The 22,376-nt window shown below is 38.2% G+C and overlaps 1 protein-coding gene across 1 annotated transcript in view; it reads left to right on the top strand.

Moving 5' to 3' along the window:
• The window catches only part of Ston1 (stonin 1), a 120,371-nt gene that overhangs the window by 87,167 nt on the left and 10,828 nt on the right, over positions 1-22,376 (top strand). The window contains exons 6-10 of the mRNA XM_070025558.1: positions 333-388; positions 3,137-3,221; positions 5,132-5,718; positions 19,698-19,955; positions 20,946-21,035. Coding sequence (XP_069881659.1) covers positions 333-388; positions 3,137-3,221; positions 5,132-5,718; positions 19,698-19,955; positions 20,946-21,035 — 1,076 coding nt within the window. The remainder of the gene's footprint in view (positions 1-332; positions 389-3,136; positions 3,222-5,131; positions 5,719-19,697; positions 19,956-20,945; positions 21,036-22,376) is intronic.

Genomic DNA, 22,376 nt, shown 5'->3' on the forward strand with positions numbered 1-22,376 from the left:
TTGCTTTTTCTCCCCCATGGAATAATATAGAGATTTCATACTACATTGACTGACAGGGCAGTCTACATGTTGTGTTATGGATCTAAAAGCACAGTGTGCCTGACTATAATGAGATATTCTCTTTTGATAAAGTAATTTAGTTGTGAAGTCTTTAAAGTTGCGAGGGGAAAAAAATACAACTACTCTTCCTCTCTTGAAATCAATAAATTCACCATGGTCGAACTTGTTAGTGGTAGAAAATATTTTTGGTTTTAAGAAAATCTATAAGTAGCAATTTTATTAAGTTGATGAAGTTGAATTGATACATAATAATTGTTTTGTTTTTACCACAGCATCATTAGTTATTCCTGCTGGTAGAACCCTTCCAAGTTTTGTCCCAGCAGAACTGGTATGTAGTTTATTTAAAGTACATTTAAGAACCTGTGTTCCACTTTAGGTGCCTGGTGGCAGAATGCTGGGCATAGATATAATTCAGGAGCCTCCAGTTGAAAGATGTGCAGGCATAGGGGACAGGAATAGTTTCAATATCATAATAAAAACTCAGGCAATTTGGAACCAACACTTCCATATAATTTGTTCTCTTTTAGAGTACTTGTTAGACTCAGATCTACAAGGTTAGAAAATTTCTGAAGTTCCAATATGTGGGGTTTTAATAATACAGCATAATTTTAGATCCTTCGTGGCCCTTAAATTGGTAACTTTGATATGATAATTTTTCTTTCTTTCTTTCTTTTTCTCTCCGGCATTGAACGATATTATTGTTTTTAAGTGGAATACTTAGGCCACGTTCTACTTTTGTGAAAGTAGTTTGTTTTCCCCTCTAGGAGTCAGAGGCAGGAACTAAAACTATGATTTCTTCACAGAAAAATCTAGTCATTTTTCAGGTGGGGAAGAGTAGTACTTTTTCTCTTTTACTTTTTTCTTACAGTGTTGATGGTAAATAATCCATCGACCATTTCTTTTCCACTTTCTTCCCATGGGCTGCTTTTTTAGGATCAAAGATTTAGTGGGCCAGTTGTTTTCAGTTCTTCGTTAAGAACAAATAAAACCTCTCCTCTCATCAGGATTTTTGAAATAAAATGGCACTGCTTTTTGAATGAAGACCAGTGAAATATCTCTGCCATTGAGATTCATAGAAATATTTCTTTTCTTTTCTTTCTTTCTTTTTTTTTTTTTTTTTAGCGAATAAGCACACTTTTAATCAGCCTGAGGATAACATAATAAAGGGAGACTAGATGTATGAGATTTCTTAGAGGGCACCTTTGGTTGTCCAGTGGGTCCCTAGAGTTTCCGCAAAGGCTGCATTCCAGGTGTACATTTGCACTTTATGAAACTAATAGCCCCACTCACAACAGAACTTATAATGTATACTTAATTCATAATAGGATGGAGAAATTAGATCTTTCCTACATTTTTCAGTTACTAGTGACTTTCTCTGATATTTTTGTAAGTGTTCAAGTGAGATCTCTGCTAGTGAAGAATTCTGAGACTTGGGAATCAATAGTCCTTTCCTACTTGGGTACTTACAACTTAATGCCCTAAAATCTAGCAGTTACAAAAGGTGACAATAAAGAATATAGGTGAGTTGAAAATATTTGAACTGTTTACCACTTTTCAGTCAATATTTCTTAAGAGTGAAAACAAGCTGGGCACTGGTGGTACATGCCTGTAATCCTAGCTACTCAGGAGGTTGAGTTCTGAGGATCATGGTTCAAGGGCAGGCTGGGCAGGAAATTCTGTGAGACTCTTATTTCCAATTAACCACCAAAAAGTCAGAAGTAGAGCTGTGGCTAGTGGTAGAACACTAGCTGTGAGCTAAAAAGCTTAGGGACAGTGCCACAGGACTGGTATACAACCAAGTGAAAACAAAAATTTAGAGTAAAATGTAAAAAAACCTGAGGTCTTATTACCCATCCCCCCCATATATTTGATGTATATTTATTAGAGTTTGTTGATGAATGTTATTGTCAATGAAAAGATTAGAATTGCTGTTTTTTCCTACTGTTTCAGTAATCTATTTCTTGTCTTTCCCTTATATTGTGGGTACACCACAGTTTATCCAAATTTTGTTGGTGGAGAAAATACTTTCTAATCTTTTGTAATACAGCATAACACATTCATGTGATACTTGGGTAAATTCCTAGAAAGTAGAATTTCTGGGTCAGAGTGTGTGTGTGTGTAATATATAGCACAAAATTGCCCCTCCAAAGAATTGTTCTGAAATGCACTCATATTTAGTAGTCTGAGAAAACCAATTTTTATAGCATTCTTGTCAACATTGAATGTTACTTATACTTGTGTTTTTTACTTAAAACATTGGATTTAGCTATTCCAAAAGAAAAATTATATACTACATAAATTATCACTATCATTTCTACTTTAAAATATCATTAACGATCAACTTTCTCTAGAAGACACATAAAAACAACTGTTTCTTTTACTTCACACTTTGAGAATCAGAGGTCCAGACGAAGTTTTACCTAAGTTTTTGTTTTTGTTTTGTTTTGCTTATTTTTTTGGGTCCGGTTGTGGGGCTTGAACTCTGGGCCTGTCTCTCAGCTCTTCAGCTCAAGACTAGCACTCTACCACTTGAGCCACAGCGCCACTTCTGGCTTTTTTTCTGTTTGCTTATATGGTGCTGAGGAATCGAACCCAGGGCCTCATGCATGCAAAGCAAGCGCTCTACCACTGAGCCACCTTCCCAGCCCCTTTACCCAAGTTTTTGAAGCTACTGTTTATTCACTAAGACTTACTGGCTTCATAGAAATTAAAATGTTTTTAACTTTCACAGTATAAAATTTTATTTTGTGCATAGAAATGGTTATGGTCCTTTACAAAATATCTGAAAATATTTTATGAATGTTTCTGTACTTTTATCATACAAGTAACAAACATTAAGACAATTTTATAAAAAAAGGTTGCTAGTAACTGCATAATAGAATTCCTCTTGATCTTTATCCGAATTACTTGAATCAAATATTAAAAAGCAGCTTTCTTCAAAGAACTCAGCCCTGATATAAAATGCATTGCCCAGCTGTTGTCCAATTGTCTGGAATCAAGATTTTGACCCCCTCTGATATCATGGAAAAAAAGTAAGGTCTTTTTATAAGTCCCTAATATAATTTCCTGTGTCTAGGGTACCTCGGGCTCCAGTGCCAACTTTGCTTTTCCTGGCTATCCTATTCATGTACCAGCAGGTGTGACGCTGCAGACTCCATCTGGTGAGCTGTTGTAAGAATATTGTGATGTTAGTATTGGTACTAGCTTCTAGACCTTAAGTTACATGATTTTTAAAATAATTGTTTTTAGAGCTTTTAATAATCCCTATTTAAAAAGTATCAATGAAATGGTGGCTTTGTTATAGTATAGAATCTATCTACCACAGAAGATCCTGTCCTAGGCCTGTCCTATAATCAGTTCCCCATTCTTTTTCTTAATATATATCAGACGTTTGGTATGTATTTCCTCTAGTTCAAGCCAGTTTCTAAGTTTTAGCAAACACAAAATAAAAGGACATGTCTGTTCTTGGTAGTGCTTGCTAATCAAGAAAAGACAAAGGCTATTTCAACCAACCTTTATCTTCTTTCTTAATCAAGACTGAATGGCTGTGGGTGCCAGTGGTGCACGGTTCTAATCATAGTTACTCAGGAGGCTGAGATCTGAGGACCAGAGTTTAAATCCAGCCTGAATAGGAAAGTCTTGTCTTTAATTAATTAGTAAGAAGCAGAAGTGGAGCTGTGGTTTGAGTGGTAGATCACCAGTCTTGGATCTACAAAGCCTTATTGAGAGGCAATGCTCAGGCCCCAAGTTCAAGCAAGCTACAGGACTGGCATAAAAACAGACAAACAAAAGACTACATGGTCTAATAGAAAGGATATCCAAAAGTTTGGAGGTTAATTGACCTTTGTTTTTTAGTACTGTCTCTTTATTTGAAGCGTTTTCAGACCTGTTTGGATTGTTGTAAAGTTGAAGTAAAGCACCTAACTCAGTACTCAAAAATATGTTTTTTTTCTTCTTTTTCAGTATTATTTTAAAGGAAAGATGGAGGGGATTTGATAACTGTGGAAATTATTAAATTCTTTTTTGATAACCTTATCTTGAAACATATGTTTTAAATATATAAAACAAATTTACATGATTATGTTTGTTAAAATTTGCATTGTGGGTTGTTAACATTAACTTATCAACCAATAAGAGAGGGTCACAGTCAGGCACCAGTGGTTCACACCTATAATCCTAGCTACTCAGGAGGCTGAGATCTGAGGATCGCAGTTCAAAGCCAGCCTGGGTAGGACGGTCCGTGAGACTTTTTTTTTTGGTCCGGTCATGGGGCCTGAACTCTGGGCCTGGGCGCTGTCCCTCAGCTCTTCAGCTCAAGGCTAGCATTCTACCACTTGAGCCACAGTGCCACTTCCAGCTTTTTTCTTTTTTGCTTATGTGGTGCTGAGGAATCGAACCCAGGGCCTCATGCATGCAAGGCAAGTGCTCTACCACTGAGCCACCTTCCTAGCCCGGTCCGTGAGACTTTTATCTCCAACAATCCACCAGAAAACTGGAAGTGGTGCTGTAGCTCAAGTGGTAGAGCACTAGCCTTGAGCTAAACTGCTGAGAGACAGTGTCCAGGCCCAGAGTTCAAGCTCCAAAACTGAGAGACAGAGAGAGAGAGAGAGAGAGAGAGAGTCACAATGAAATACTGGGAGTATGTATACATCTCAAAAGGTATCAATCATGTAAGCAATAGTGGAGAGCTGCTAAGGTAAAAGTAAAGCAAAATATAATTTAAGAAATAAGAATAATAGCTGCTAATTTGAGCTTGTAATCCTAGTTGCTCAAAAAACTGAGCTTTATCTCCAACTGACCAGCAAAAAGTCAGGTGTGATAGAGCCCCAGTTTTGAGCAAAAAAAGCCAAGTAAGATCTAGAACAGGTGAATTCTAGCCCTGGTATTGGCATACACACACACACACATACATACACACATACACACACACAAACAATAACTATTGCAGGAAATAATAAAAATGAAGAATAAAGGAAAACTCTTGGAGATAATCACAAATAACTAATATATTTCTTTTTTTTTAAGGTAATTGACTTTGTTCGACTTACACTTTTGCTTTTTCCTTTTTGAGGTCACCTTTACAAGGTGAACGTACCGATTATGGTGACCCAGACTCCAGGAAGAACAGGCGTTGTCCAGCCTCCTGTCCAGCAAGTGTTTCAGCAGCTGGGGCAGCCTTCCATCATACAGACCAGTATCCCACGGCCAAATCCATGTTCTATCCAAGCCACTCCTGACAAGCAACAGAGAGTGGAAACTGTGCTGCATCAACCCACAATTCTCCATTCTGTTCCTATAGATAGGAAACAACTAGAAACCACCGCCAGCAGTCTCCTTGTATCTCCTGGCAATGAGCATAAAGTCAGGTCTGAAGCTTTTCTGAATCAGCAGGAAAGCTCACAGTATATGGGTCTTCGAGGTCCTGGATTTCCTTCGCAAGTGTCTCAAACAGATTCTAAGGTGGAGCCAGTACTCAGTGTGTCAGCTAACATGACACAAAACCTACATGGCGGGCTCTCCCTGGGCCCCCCTGGGGCTCCCTGCCACTATGTGACGGATGCCAGGCTTTATGGTATTAACAGTAGGATGTATGGATGCGACTCTATAACACAACCAAGAAAAGTAGAGGCGGCCGGCGGCTTACCTGTACCGGAGAAGGTATGTTCAATTTCTTGGTGCTAAGGGACACACAATAGCCAATGATTAGACTTCCTAAGGTTTTCCCACTTGGAAGAATTCAATTGTTCCTGGAAACTTGTTCAAAGTGTTTTAGCAAGTCTGTGTTTCTTTTGATATAAAGAACTAAAATTTAAATGTATGTGTGTGTGTGGTAGTATATTTCCCCCCCATAGTTTTCACATAATATATATCATTTAGGAAGGAGGTTAAACTAATAATTATGCATTATGTGGTTTTGAGGTAAAAATAACTACAAATTTAAACAGTGTTTTGATCACTTAGCCATTTTGGAGGTGTTTTTCTCCTAGAGTTGGAATGAACTTTTCAGAGTTTTGGTGTGATAAGTGAAGGATTTACTCTCCAGTTACTCTCTGGGTGTCATTACGTGCTTATTCAGCTGTGCATAAGTAGATTAGTTAAACGGTATTAATCTAGGATTGTTAGAGATAGGGGTTGCTTTGTAGCCACAATAGGCCCAAATCTGAGCTTTCCTATCTATAAGCAAACGATGAAATGCTACTTTCTGCAATTCAGTTCTTGTCTGTAACCTAGACATAATACAAGCATCTTAAGTTATTATCAGAGATGATGTGTGTGTGTGGAGGATTTAGCTCTGGTACCATGGTTTACTATTAGTGCTATTATGCCTTTCCCTTGTTATATATTGGGTAACTTTTATACGAGTTCTTTAAAAATTAATTTTAAAAAATCTGTCTGAATCTACAACACAAAACCAAACACATATATCATATAAAACATCTCCTTATTTATTTATTATAAGTTACCTTTAAATAGTCATAGGGGAACTTTATGCTGGCCTGCTTTTGAAAAAGAAAATCTAAGTAGTCTTTCCTTTTTTATAAGTAGCTTAATGAAATTATACTTTGCCTATACTTGCTTTTTTGTCTTGCAGTACCCACTCCAGATGTCCTAAGGGTCTGTGCAGGCTTAACATTCTCTCAGATATATTCCTGACAGCTTTTGATTCTGCTCTCACTAGCTTCTGTTTTGTGAACTGTCTACAGAAATATGACTATTTTAGGGAGCTTATAAAGGAGTTATACATTTTTATCCTTTTGTGGCTGGCTTCTTTCAGTTAGCAGAATATCTTCATAGTTTTTCCATGTGGCTGACTGTGCCATGACTTCATTCCTACTTTAGTCTGAATCATAGTTTTGATGCTTCTTAAAAACTTTTAAATACTTGTGGAATCTTTCCCTTTTTTGTTGTTGTTGTCAGTACTGGCATCTGAAGTCAGTGCCTTGTGATCAGTAATCAACTGTTCTACCACTCAAGATCTTTTTTGATTTAAGTTCTTATTTCAGCAAGAGTTTAGCGCTTTTTGTCAGGCCTGAATTCTCCTTCCTATGTTTCCCATACAGCTAGGATTACAGTGGGAACTACCATGCTTGATGTGTTGATTGAGTTGGTGGTCTTGCTAACTTTTCTACCTCTGCTGGCCTCAACTCACAACACTCTTATCTCTGCCTCCAAAGTACCTGGGAGGGTCCCATCTTTTCCCTCTCCACCATTCCTACTGACACTGCCCTATTTGTAATGTGAGCTACCATAACAATGTCTTAATTAGTTCACCAACCTGTAGCCTCTGTTATTCTCATCCCCCCCCCCTCCCCCCCCCCCCGCAGCCCAGCCATTTTAGATAGTAAGGCCCAGGCTTCAAGATTCAAGATCAGTTTGTTTTGAATTTCTTTCCTTGTGACTTGGGAAAGTTATTCAAAAAGTAACTCCCCAAAGTAAACTTTACTTTATTGGAAATAAAGGCAGCAGTATCCAGCAGGGAGTTACAGTTGTGGGAGTTAAGACAGGAAGTGCTAGTGCCATGCTGCCTGGCTCGTGGTATTAGCCGATAACTGCTTCCAGAGTTCTGTCCTGCCTAACCCTTCTGCTAACACATCATTGCCTGCCCTTCAGAAGTCAAGTTCAGACTCCTTACTAAGGGCATGACAAGATCTACATCCTTTCCTCAACTCCTTTCTTTGCTTATTATTGTCTCTGTTTGAAACTTGGAACGTAGGTGGTCTTCCTGCATGGTTTCCTCTAATTTTGTTTTGTTTTGTTTTTGTTGTTGGTTGTAGGGCTTGAACTCTGGCCCTGGGTGCTATCCCTGAGCTCTTCCTCTAAAGGCGAGTGCTCTACCACTTGAGCCACAATGCCACTTCTGGTGGTTAATTGGAGATAAGAGTCTCATGGACTTTCCTGACTGGGTTGGCTTTGAACTTCAATCCTCAGATCTCAGCTTTCTGAGTAGCTAGGATTATAGGTGTGAGCCACTGGTGCCTGACTCCTGGTTAGTTTTTATTTATCCATTTATTATCTCTTCCACACAATGGCAGTACTCCTCTACCTAGCCTTCTTTTATTGTTAGACTGACTGCAGTTCTTCTCTGTTGGTTGTCATGCAGTAAAGTTACATTAAAATTATCTACATTAAGAGATACATTCTATTCATATGTGCATACCTAGGACCTAAAAACGTGCAAACATATGTGTGTACTTGCACAACATACTAGAGCATAAGCTTTTAGAGAGTAAGAATCTATGATTGATATTTTTTGTTTTATTTTGGCTCAGTTTCTCAAACCTGGCTGAATATTGCAATCATTACAGGGGCACTAAAACTCTCAGGCATACATTCCAAGGGGTTTAGATCTACTTGGTCTTAAGTGGGAATCTGGTCATCAGCATTAGGGGTTTCTGGGGGTGATTTTATCATGTAGTCAAGATCATATAGTTCAAAGTCAATATGTGAACAGGAAATGGATGGAGTAATGGGATAAAAGAACATATAAGTTCAAGTCAGTTTTGATTTTTCTTCTAAATCTAAGCTAAGAGATAAAAATGTCTGTCAATAGTTAATTGAATTCAAAATTTGGATTAAGAAAATACCTAGGAGATCCATAAAGCACATCTCTCAGTGTATCTGTCAAGGTGTTTTCAGAATCAGGAAGGAAGGAAGACCCACCGTGAAGGTGGGATGAATCTTCCAATAACCTAAGGCCCAGGCCAAATAAAAGGGGAAGGAGAAATCCCACTGGCACAGGCATACTCCGTTTGCTTTCAGGCTACCATGAGGTAAGCAGCCTCCTTTATAGTGTGCTCCAACCACCATGACATTGTGTCTTGTCTCAGGCCCAAAGAAACGTATCCAGCCAACCGTGGATTGAAAATTCTGAAACCATTAGCCAAAATGAGTATTTCCTCCCATATCTGACTTTCTTAGGTATTTTGTCACAGTGGTAGAAAGTCTGACTAACACAGAAGAGAAGTGGGGATAGACTGACAAGGGGTAGGCGTGATGGTAATCCCTCCTTCCCTCTCTCCCTTTCTTTCTCTCTCTTCCTCCCTCCCTCTCTTCTTCCTTCCTTCCTCCCTCCCTCCCTCGCTCCCTCCCTCCCCATTCTTCCTCCCTCCCTTCCTCCCTCCCTTCCTTCCTTTCGTCTTCTTTCTCTCTCTTTCTCTCCCCTCTCCTCCCCTCCCCTCCCCTTCCCAATACTTGGAGAATTAGGGCCTCATATGTGATAGGCAGACTCCTACCAAGTTGAAAAGGGGAAAACCCCTAACAGCTTATATTTGTCTTATTTTATTCTTAGCTTACTTGCGGTTGTGAAGCCCTATGAGTCCTTAACAGTCATTGCAAAACTATGATTCTTTCATTATAGGAAAACTAAAAGGGAGAAAATTTGGGAAGCTGGCAAGGTTGGTTCTGGCAAACAAAATTTTATCTCAAGCAATCCTATTTATTGCTTATTGGACTACCTAGCTGCTGAAGCTACATGTAGTTGAAGCATGACACTTGGCAAAGTGTAACAATCTTGCCATTACTGCACTAGGTGTTTTTAGAGCAGGGAAATGAAATTGCAGCAGAGACCTCATCTGGATCAGAACTGTTCACACTTTTTCATATTCAGTTGGAATTCATAGAATCATCAGCAGCGACTTCACCTTAGCATTAAACAGAATAAAAATATCAGTGGCTTCTTAGGGTAGCTGACATGTGATTTTAATTTTTATTTGATATCACTGAAAAAATTCAGATTGAGGGTACAAGCTGAAGACAGATTGTAATAATGAAAAGGTTTTTTTTTTTTTGGCTCCTGAGAAACTTGGTAAAATATAGTTTTGCTCCTTCAGGAGAGAAAGCATTTCTGTATGTCATGGTTAGTGTCATGGCTGGCACTGTGCTAAGATACACCCAGTAATTGGCAAAGAAGAATCATTGGCTGATGAAAACATCAAATACATTAGAATCAAGATTTTATATTATTGTTATTTTTAATGCATTTACTAAAATGCATTAAGACATAAATTTATTTTTTCATGCTAAATCATTTCAGCTTTCTGAAGGACTTCTTTGAAGCCCTTGCTTAGTGCTTTGGCTAATATTTGCTGTTTTTGAGAAGGAATAAAAGTCCCTCCTAACAATATGAACTGGAGGAGTTCGTTGATGATCTATGTGGGGGATGTTTGGCTGTATAAAAGATTTAGATCTTTCTACTCACAGTCCTGTGCTTCAATTTGAATGTTGAATGAGGTTGGCTATTTTGATCTACCTTAGAGGACATAGGTGTCAGTAATGATGTGCAATTCCCATTGCTTGCTGAAATGCTTCTGAGGAAAGCAGCTGAGAAAGAAAAACACGGTTAAAGTTATTGATATTAAAGTTAGATATATAGTCATGTTCCTCTCCCAGACTAAGGATAACTTTACTAATTTAAACGCAATAAGGTTCCCTTCTGTCCACATCCCCTCCAGCATCTGTTGTTATTAGAGTTCTTGATTATAGGCATTCTAACTGGAGTGAGGTTGTATTTCTTTTATGGCTAGAGAGGTTGAGCATTTCTTCATGTGTCTATTGGCCATCCTTCTTTCCTCTTCAAAGAAGTTTCTCTTTATGTCTTTAGCCCACTTATTTATTGAGCAGTTGTTTCTTTGAAGATTTGTTTTAGGGGGATTTAATTTTTTGAGTTCCAGGTATATTTTAGATATGAGACACTTGTCTGTTGTATGGCTAGTAAAGATCTTCTCCCAATCCGTGGGCTTTCTATTGATCTTGCTAGCTATGTCCTTTGCCATGCAGAAGCTCTGAAATTCATGCAACAGATGCTGGAGGGGATGTGGACAGAAGGGAACCCTTCTGCATTGTTGGTGGGAGTGTAAACTTGTTCAGCCACTTTGGAAAGCAGTATGGAGGTTCCTCAAAAGAAACCACATAAAGCTCCCTATGATCAAGCAATCCCACTTTTGGGCATTTACCCAAATGATCACAAACAAGACCATACTAAAGCTACCAGCACAACTATGTTTATTGCAGCATTATTTACCGTAGCTAAGATATGGAACCAACCCAGATGCCCCTCAGTAGATGAATGGATCAAGAAAATGTGGTATATATACACAATGGAATTCTATGCCTCCATCAGAAAGGATGACATTGCCCCATTTGTTAGGAAATGGAAAGATTTGGAAAAAATTAATATGAAGTGAAGTAAGCCAGGCCCAAAGAAACACAGGTCCCATGGTTTCCCTTATTTGCAATATATGTCTGAATCAAGCAGAAAAGGTCAGATAAGTTGATGTTTGGGGAATGAACCCCAAGATAAGTATTCAAATATTTTTTTTCCTTTCATGCAATTGTTTCTATCATATTTATAAGATTATTTCTTTGTTGCTTTGTATGTCCCTCCCCCACAGTATAACCCATACTTTCACTGTTTTGATGTTGGTATAATTTGTGGAGGGGAAGGGAAAAAAACAAATTGTTTAACTAGGGATACAGGTGGACCCATTGCAACAATGAGATGTACAAGTCGTTATGTACAGAAATGAACTTTACAACTTTGGTGGGGGGGTCGGGTGAGGGGCAGAGGGAGTATGGGAAGGAATGAGAAGGGGAAACAAAGAGGAGGCAACAATGCTTGATAAGAAATGTACTTGTTATCTTGCCCATGTAATTGTAACTCCTCTGTACGGTATTCTCACAAAAAAAAAAAAAAAAAAAAAGATTGCTTTACCTAACTTATATTAGAAGAATCCTGGAGATTGTGTGTGTGTGTGTGTGTGTGTGTGTGTGTGTGTGTGTGTGTGTGTGAGAGAGAGAGAGAGAGAGAGAGAGAGAGACAGAGACAGAGACAGAGACAGAGACAGAGAGAGAGAGAGAGAGAGAGCATTTGTCTTTTTTTGCTAAGACTAACATTCTACCCTTTGAGCCACAATTCCAGTTCTGCTGGGTAATTGGAAATAAGAGTCTTATACTTTTCTGTGTAGGCTGGCTTTGAACTGTGATCTTCAGACCTCAGCTTTATAAGTGTGAGCTGAAACTTAATATTCCTTGATGTGCTCATCCTTACCTGGAAAAGTACTATGGGAGATTTAGTTAATTTAGCAACCAAAGACCTTATGATTTTATGTTTTCAGCCCTTACTACTATTAAAATGAAAAATCTAATATCAATACTCAGTTTTTGCTTGAGGCTAACCTTATAATAATTTACCTTTTAAAAAGTCAGATTTTATTGAAGTGTAATTTACTTGTAATGTTCACCTTTCAGGTGTACAATATAAATTTTGAAGAACACATTCAGTTATTCAAAGCGTCCGCAGCTGAGGTAGAGAACACTCACATTAACCCCAAGAGTTTCCTCATGTGCATGTGTAGCTAGTACTTTCCTCCTACCAGCATTCCTGGCAGTCATTCACTGATCTGTCTTCTGACTGTTTCAGAATATCAAACAAATAGCAGTTATGCAATATATGGCTTTAGCACATATGCCTCTCATATGTGTCTGAGATTTATCCATGTGGTTGCATGTACTGTCATTCATTATATATGAATGTACCATAGTTTGTTTACTAGTGGAACGCCAAGGTTTTCCCCAGTTTTTAGTACTTGTGACTAAAGCCTCTGAAAGCATTTGTATACAGAGTGTAAATAAGAGTGGAACTGCTAGGTCGTATATACATGTATATTTATAAGAATCCACCATTTTACTTCGAGTGCTTGTGTTTTTACCATTACTGTGTGGTGTAACTTCTACTGACAATGTATAAGATTTGTAGTTGATTTATACCCTTAATATTGACAGAAATTTTCCAAGAGAAATTTGTGAATTTGATGTTCAATTCCTTGCTCCCTTCCCCCCAACCCCACACTCCCCCCAACACCTCCAGTCCTGGGGCTTCAACTGTGCCTGGGCCCTGTCCCTGAGCTTCTTTTGCTCAGGGCAAGCGCTCTACCATTTGACCCACAGTTCCACTTGTGGCTTTTTTGAGTAGTTTATTGGAGGTAAGAGTCTCATGGTGTTTTCTGACCCAGCTGGCTTCGAACCACAACCCTCAAATCTCAGTTGCCTGAGTAGCTAAGATTATAGATGTGAGCCACTGGCACCCAGCTTATTTCATTTTTTGTTTTAAACTTCTTCTTCATGTATATTTTAACAAAGGTTACAAAGATATTTGTCACGTTTTCTTGAAAAAAAATTTTTTTTGCTGGTCCTGTGACTTGAACTCAGGACCTAGGTACTGTCCCTGAACCTCTTTGTGCTCAAGGCTAGCATCCTACCACTTGAGCCACAGTGCCTCTTCTGGCTTTTTTGAATAGTTTATTGAAGACAGAAGTCTCATTGGCGGAAAAAATTATATTAAGTGAAGTAAGCCAGGCCCAAAGAAACATAGGTCCCATGGTTTCCCTTATTTGTAATATCTAGTAGATGTATGAGTCAAGTGGAAAAGGTCAGATAATGTGATGTCAGGAAAATGAACCCTTAGATATGTATTTTAATGTTTTTTTCTTTCATGCATGTGTTTCTAATGCATTTATAAGATTATCTCTTTGTTGCTTTGTATGTCCCTCCCCCACAGTATAACCCCTGCTTTCACTATATTTGATGTCAGTATAACTTGTGGAGGAGATGGGGAAAAACCAGTTGTTTAAGGATACAGGTGGACCTGTCGCAACAATGAGAAGTACAAGTTGTCATGTCCAAAACGAGCTTTACAACGTCGGTGTGGGGGGGGGGAAGGGGGGGAAGGAGAAGGATTGGGATTGGGATTGGGGGGGAGGGGGGAGGCTGGGAAGGGATGTGAAGGGTAAACAAAGGAGGAGGCTGCAATGCTTGGTAAGAAATGTACGCATTATCCTGCCCATGTAATTGTAACTCCTCTGTACAGTATGTTCACAAATAAAATTAAATTAAATTAAAAAAAAAAAGAAGTCTCATTGGCTGGCTTTGAAATGTGTTCTTCAGCTTTCAGGCTCCTGAGTAGCTAGGATTACAGATGTGACCCACTGGCATCCTGCTCTTCTTGAAATTTTTTTTTATTGTTACAAGCTTTACACTTTTTTTTTGCGTTTGGATATGCAATAGTTTTTAGTGTAACTTGTTAAAAATATTACTAATTGAGTTGTCTGATCACATTGAATGCAGTAGCTATGTAGGTTGGCTTATTTCTGAGCATTTATTCTGTCTTATGCATCAGATATCTAGTTTTTCCCATGAGAAAGTGTCTTTATCATGGCAGCTTATAGTAAGTCTGGATGTCAGAGAATAAGCCTCTTAATCTTGTGCTACTCCAAAATCAGTTTAGGTATTCTAATTTTCTGTGTTTCTGTATAAATGTTAGAATGAACTTGTCAGCCTACATGTTGGGACCTTTGATTCCTGTGATTTGAACTTTGTTGAATCCATAGGTCAATAAAGGAGAATTGACATCTTCACAATACTGAGTCTTCAATTCTTATTCATTTAGGTCTCTGAATTTGCATGTTTTCTATGTATTTTGATTTAAGTATTTCATGGTTTTGGATGCTACTATAAATGGTACTTTAAAAACTTAAGTAACATTGTGAGTGTGTGTGTGTGTGTGTGTGTGTGTGTGTGTGTGTGTGTGTGTGTGTGTGTGTGTGTGTGTGTGTGCTGGTTCTGGGGCTTGAACTCAGAGCCTAGGCACTGTCCCTGAGCTTTTTCTTTTAACTTTTTCACTTAAGCCACAGCAACAGTTCTTGCTTTTTATGGGGTGTTTATTGGAGGTAAGACTCTCATGGACTTTTCTGCCCAGGCTGGCTTTGACCTGCAATCCTCAGATCTTAGCCTCCTAAGTAGCTAGGATTACGGGTGTAAGCCACCAGCACCTAGTTTAAGGAACATTCTCATTTTTTTTAAAGCTTCATTGGTATCATATTTTTAATATGCATTTAAAAGAGGTAGGATTTTTGAGAAAGAACTGTAAACATTTCTAAGGTACTTGAAATGAATTGCCAAAATATTTTGAAGAGGATGTGTCAATTTTTTCTGCCAACCAAACTCTACCAGTTTTGCTAGATACTTGGCATTTATGCTACTTCTGTTTATGTCTTCTTTTCTATTTACCATTTTAATTATTATTTTTTTAAATTTCAGGACGCTCATGCTTGTAATCCTAGGTACTCAGGAGGCTGAGATCTAAGGATCCTAGTTCGAAGGCAGCCCAGGAAGAAAAATCCACATAACTCTTATTTCCAGTTAATCAACAAAAAGCTAGAAGTGGCAGTGTGGCTCAGGTGGTGGAGTGTTTTCTTTGAGAAAAAAAACTAAAGGATAGTGCTCAGGTCATGAGTTAAGCCTTGGTAGTAGCACAGAAAAAAAAATTAACTTGATTAACTTTTTAATGTTTTAAGAATTTTTTTTATCATTTTGTAAATTATAAAATCCCTTAAAATCAAAGAAGAGATAAGTATACAAGCCTAATGAATTATATATATTCTTCATATTCATAACTGCAAATTATATTCAGTTACTGAAAACTTTGCTTTTCCTTTCCTAAAAACAATAAAACTTGAGTTTTACTAATAGTTAAAACTTTTCTAAAAAAGATATATGAAAAGTTTTTTTTGAAAAAAAATATATGCACCAACCCATCCTTATTAGACAATAACTCCCCTGAGTTCCCAGCATCCTTTCAGTCTCTATGATTTGCCTATGTTAATTACATAGTGTAAACAGAGTCAGCCAGCATTTACCTTTTGTTTCTCTCTTCATTTAATTAATGTCTTCAGAGTTTATCATGTTGTAGCCTGTGTCAGAATTTCCTTCCTTTTATGACTGAACAGTATCTTTTATTTACCCATTCATTTGCCTATGGAAACTTGGGTTGTTCTCACCTTTTGGATCTCATGAATAATGCTGCCGTAAACCTGGTACACAAATCCCTGAGTTCCTTCTTTCCTTGGCATATCTAACCTGAAGCTGAAGTGCTTAAACTTAGATCCTCATGCTTTCACTCGATTTTCTTGCTTATTGCAAGCTCTCTATCACTTGAGTTATACCTCTAGTTCACCATTTTGCTGGTTAACTGGAGATGGAGTCTTAACTTTTCTACCCAGCTGACTTGGAACCAGAGCCTTCCCAGGTTGCAGCTGTCTGAATAGTTAGGATTATAGACTAGTCTTGAATTGGCATTTCTCCTGCTTCAGTCTCTTGAGCTGGAATTTCAGGAGTGTGTCACCATGCCTGTTTTTACTGTGTTTTTACTTTAATGTGTACTCACTTGTGAAGAAAAAAGTGGGAAACAAAACTGAGAACATAAAGAATAGAGAAAACAAAAAGATCAAATGCTTATTCTTTGAAAAAAATCAAAATTCAGTTTTGTAGCTGTATTTCATAAGCTTTGGCATATTGTATTTCTGTTTACAGTCAAGTAAATTATTTTTATAATTTAATTGTGATTTACTCTTTCATTTTTGGGTATTTAGATTGTTAAGGTTAACAATTTGGTGGGACTTTTCACATACTTTTGTTACTGATACTCATTTTAATTTTGTTGTTGAGTGCTTCAGATTTGTCTGACTATCTTTTGGAACCTCAAATATGATCTGTCTTTATGATGATTTTGTGTACTCTTGAAAAACAAAGCAAAAATTTATGAGTTTTTATTTTTCCAACTACAACTGTTGGGTCTACTTTGTGAGGGTTCATTGTAGACTATCCATAGGGTATAAACTCCGCAGGGTAGCCATACACTCAATAACAAGTTCAGTACATTCCAATAGGAAAGTTGCATCTTAAATGGATACACTGAGACATTGTTGTATTCAAGTATGAAACATCACTTGTCCTTCAAAAACTAAAAAGTATAAAGAGCATTTATTTGACCCTTGGTGAAGTGTCTTGGATCCTGTTGAAAGCCATCTGTAGGTTTGGTGACCTTAGGATTCCTAATATCTTAGGCAGATCCTGTGAAGGCCTGTTCTGTTGAGCTGCACTTCTGTATCTTGTTGTTAGAGCTAAGGAAACCTGTTGTATAATAATATGCAAGTCAACCTGGATACCTGCTTCCAGGTATACAGTGGTACTGTCTATTCCCATTCGAACTTTTTTACCAGGTTCTCTGATGTCATCAATAAATTTAAGAATATCTGCTGTAAATCCTATGGTGTGTATTATCATATAAAATAGACCCTGTTCTTAAAGACCTTGAAATTTTGTGGATCTCTATCTTGTCTGTGACAAGCTAATGGAAAGGTATGTACGGTACATTAGTGGTGAACTCTATCCTCGAGCTTGGAGTTTAATCTTTTTTCACCCTTTCCTAGCTTTGTAACCTTGGTATGGCATAATGTTCCATCTCTCAGTGTGCTGCAGTTATATTTAAGTTAGGAAATGCTTATGAAGTGTTTAGTAGATGCTTATTAGTTTGATCTGACTGAAGAAGATAAAAATCTGTGTGACAAGAGGTGGTTACTACATTTCCTTTCTATTACTAATTTTAAATTTTGATTGTAGTAAAATATACATGACAGGGAATTTTCCATGAAAACATTCAAGCATAAAATTAAGTAGTTTAAGTATATCCACAATGTAGTACAACTATTGCCACAATATGTTTCCAGAACTTTTTCAATATTGGAAACAGAAGCAATAGCCTTTGCAATTCTTTCTGTCTCTATGAATGTGCCTATTCTGGGAGCCTTGTATAAAGTATATTTATCTCATTTCACTTAGTATAATCCTTTATCTATTTTTCCATTGGCCATGGTACTGCTTGTCTTTTGTACTTCATTCAGTTGTTTAGAGTAAACTGTAGTCGTTAAAACTCAACAGATGTTGTGATTGTGTATAGTTGCATGTCACACATATAAAAACTAGTAAATATTGGGCTGGGAAGGTGGCTCAGTGGTAGACCGCTTGCCTTGCATGCATGAGGCCCTGGGTTCGATTCCTCAGCACCACATAAGCAAAAAAGAAAAAATCTGGAAGTGGCGATGTGGCTCAAGTGGTAGAGCGCTAGTCTTGAGCTGAAGAGCTGAGGGACAGCACCCAGGCCCAGAGTTCAGGCCCCACGACCGGACCCCCCCCAAAACCAAACCAAACCAAAACAAAAAAACTGGTAGGGAAATCATGGGACCTATGTTTCTTTGGGCTTGGCTTACTTCAATTAATATAATTTTTTCCAAGTCTTTCCATTTCCTAACAAATGGGGCAATGTCATCTTTCTGATGGAGGCATAGAATTCCATTGTGTATATATACCATTTTCTTGATCCATTCATCTACTGAGGGGCATCTGGGTTGGTTCCATATCTTAGCTATGGTAAATAATGCTGCAATAAACATAGTTGTGCTGGTAGCTTTAGTATGGTCTTGTTTGTAAACATTTGGGTAAATGCCCAAAAGTGGGACTGCTGGGTCATAGGGGAGCTCTATGTGGAGTCTTTTGAGGAACCTCCATACTACTTTCCAAAGTGGTTGAACAAGTTTACACTCCCACCAACAATGAAGTAAGGTTCCCTTCTGTCCACATCCTCTCCAGCATCTGTTGTTATTAGAGTTCTTGAATTTTGCCATTCTAACTGGGGTGAAGTGGTATCTCAATGTTGTTTTGATTTGCATTTCTTTTATGGCTAGAGAGATTGAGCATTTCTTCATGTGTCTATTGGCCATCCTTCTTTCATGATTTTCCTTATTTGCAATATCTAGTATATGTATGAGTCAAGCAGAAAAGGTCAGATAAGGTGATGTTAGGAAAATGAACCCTAAGATATGTATTTTAAATGTTTTTTTTCTTTCATGCATTTGTTTCTAACACAATTATAAGATTATTTCTTTGTTGCTTTGTATATCCCTCCCCCACAGTATAACCCCTGCTTTCACTGTATTTGATGTCGGTATAATTTGTGGAAGGGAAGGGGAAAAACAAGTCGTTTAAATAAGGATACAGGTGGACCTGTCGCAACAATGAGAAGTACAAGTTGTCATGTCAAAAACGAACTTTACAACTTGGGAGGGGGGGAAGGATTAGGTGGGGGGGAGAGAGAATGGGAAGGGATGTGAAGGGTAAACAAAGGAGGAGGCTACAATGCTTGATAAGAAATGTACTCACTATCTTGCCCATGTAATTGTAACCCCTCTGTACAGTATTTTCACAAAAAAATAAAAATAAAAAAACTGGTAAATATTGTATGAAATTCATGGACTCACATATTGCCCATGCGCAGTATATACATAGTATGTATTAGTATATTCCATTTTTTTCTTTTGGTCAGTTGTAGAACTTGAACTCTGGGCCTGGGAACTGTCCCTCAGCTCTTTAGCTCAAGGTGAGTGCTCTAGCACTCTACCACTGGAGCCACAGCACCACTTCCCGTTTTCTGGTGCTTTATTGGAGGTAAGCATCTTAGGGACTTTTTCTACCTGGGCTGTCTTTGAACCACAATCCTCGGATCTCAGCCTTCTGAGTAACTAGGGCTACAGGCATGAGCCACTGGCACCTGGCTTACTCACTTCATTTTTAATTTAAAATTTATTTTTAAGTTATGAGAAATATTTTCTCAAATTCAAAATTTAGCAGCTCATAAAACAGAAAAATTTTAACTGGCCATTTGTAGAAAATTTGGCAAAGTAATTTAAAATTTGTATATAATACTTTATGTACTTTGATATGAAGAATTTCTTTTCTTTCTCTCTTAGAATTCAACTTCTCAGATGAATTTGAGTATTCGGGTAGCTGATGATGATGTCAATGAAATAATTCAAATAGATGGGACTGGTGATATGTCTTCTACTGAAGAAATAAAAAGTATACGAGAGGTCGACAATGAATTTCTGGGGGTTATTGACACAGGAGATCTAAAGGTGCTTGAAGAAGAAGCTGACAGTGTATCCAATGAAGAGTCCACTACAAACAATAGTGATAATGAAGACTCTCAGATAGACGTCATGGAGGAGGTGAGTGGGGACTGCTTTGGAGCTTACACTGTATTTGCTTATAACCTTTTACTTCAGTGTATTTGGGAACCAGGTACAAGAGAAATTAAGATTAACCCAATATTTATTCTTTTAAAATGAGATGACTTGGATCCTCAGACTTAAAACTTTTATTTAAACTGTTTTAAACTAGCAGTAAGCATTGAGGAACTAGCCTTATATTAGTTGTCCTTAACTAGAGACAGCAGGAGGTTTAGGGGGTTGGGTAGAGGTTAATGAAGGGAGGCTGTGCAGAGGCCTATATTTTATGTTCTAATTCCTGTGTTCTAATGAGTACAGTAAAATCTGAGTGGAATATGGTAATTAAGTTTATAAGAAGCATTAACTATCATTTAGGGTGGCCTTATTATATATGTGCCTGTCATACTAAGTTTTATGTGCTTTGTCTTATGTAGTAATTGGAGAAGTCTTCCTCCTCCTTCTCTTCTTTTTCCTCTTCTTCTTTTTCTTCTTCTTCTTCCCCCCTCCCCCTCCCTCCCTCCCTCCCCTCCTCCTCTTCTTCTTCTTCTTCTTTTTCTTTTGTCGGTTGTGGGGCTTGAACTCTGGGCCTGGGCGCTGTCCCTCAGCTCTTCAGCTCAAGGCAAGCGCTCTACCACTTGAGCTACAGCGCCACTTCCGGTTTTCTGGTGGTTTATTGGAGATAGGAGTCTCACAGTCTCTCCTGACCGGGCTGGCTTTGAACTGTGATCCTCAGATCTCAGCCTCCTGAGTAGCTAGGATTACAGGTGAGAGCCACCAGTGCCCGGCATTCTTCTTCTTCTTCGTGGAGCTTTTAGTAACTTAACTCAAGGTCATTAAATGGCCTAGCTGGTTATTCAGACATAGTACATCTGATTTTAAAGTCCAGCACTATTCTGCCTCTCCAAGCGCCTTTATTTCCATATGTATCTCCAGCTTTGAAACATTTGAAGCCCCATGAAATTTCTTAATGTGATCATCTTTCATCTTTAGGATCCTCTAAATTCAGGAGATGACGCTAGTGAGCAGGATGTGCCAGACCTGTTTGACACGGATAATGTAATTGTCTGTCAGTATGATAAGGTACAGTGTTCACCTTTTGGACTCTGGGTTTATTAATTGCATTTATAGTCAGAAGGTGTGTAAAATGGTGGAAAATAGGATGGTGAGTTACAGTTGAGAGTTAACAGAATCACACAACAGCTACTTCATTCTGGGAGGTGTGAAGGGTGCATCTAGGTCCAGCACTGTGCTGTGATCTCAGTGACAGGACAGGAAGTGATAGCCTTTGTCTTAAGGAGGTGAAAAAAAATCTTAGTGAGCCACAGTATTTCTTAGGGAATAATAAAATGACACAGAATGGGATGGCAGGTAAATCAAAAGCTAAAATATGTGACAGGTAAACCAAATGCTAAGATGACTGTCACATAAGTCAAGTGCTAGCACATGGCAGGCAGGAGTCCTAAAAGTGGCAAGGAAATACAAGAAATCATTTGCAGTTGGAGGTCTTTACAAATCCTTGGGGCAATATAGAGTTTGGAAATGGGCTTGAGTGATTTAAAGGATAGACGTGAGTATAGAGAGCAGGCATTGAGAAAAACCTGACAAAAGGCAAACCATGAAGGGAGTAGTACATACAAGGGGCAGTAAAGAGACAGTTCTGATTTGAATAAGTGTTATTATTATTATTATTATTTTTGTCAGTCATGGGGCTTGAACTCTGGGCTTGGGCGCTGTCCCTGAGCTCTTCAGCTCAAGGCGAGTACTCTACCACTTGAGCCACAGCGCCACTTCCCGTTTTCTGGTTGTTAATTGGAGATAAGGGTCTCATGGACTTTCCTACCTGGGCTGGCTTTGAACCATGATGCTCAGATCTCAGCCTCTCAAGTAGTTAAGATTACAGGCATGAGCCACCAGCACCCGGCTTGAATAAGTGTTCTTTCATTGCATGGCCTAAGAAATGATACTGGCCTGGGGAAAAAAGTAGGGAATGGATCAGAATAACCTAAATGCTAGTAAGAGCAATCTCAACTTGGTCTGAAGGACATTTACTTTCTGAGAAGGTTACTGAGGAAGTTGTAATCAGAGTAAAAAAACAAAGCAGAATAAAACTGGCCATATGTAATAATTTGATGTAGACATGCAAAAACCAGGTTGAGAAGGTAGTGTAAGAATAAAGAATAGCTAGAGGTTATGAAGTTATGATAGAAGAATCAGGGAGACTGGTAGTTAGTTGGAGGCACGCTCTGGTTTCAAGTGTAGAGATTGTTATTAGTAGCATTTTAATTTCAGCAACTAAAAAAAATGATTGTTTATGCCAGTTGTGGTAGCTCACACCTGTAATCCTAGCTTCTTGAAAGGCTGAGATCAGAAGGATCATGATTTAAGGCAAGGCAAGGCTCATAAGGCAAAAAGCTCATAAGA

The sequence above is a fragment of the Dipodomys merriami genome, unplaced genomic scaffold (assembly GCF_024711535.1).
Source record: "Dipodomys merriami isolate MVZ:Mamm:240054 unplaced genomic scaffold, mDipMer1.0.p SCAF_17, whole genome shotgun sequence".
Taxonomy (NCBI): Eukaryota; Metazoa; Chordata; class Mammalia; order Rodentia; family Heteromyidae; genus Dipodomys; species Dipodomys merriami.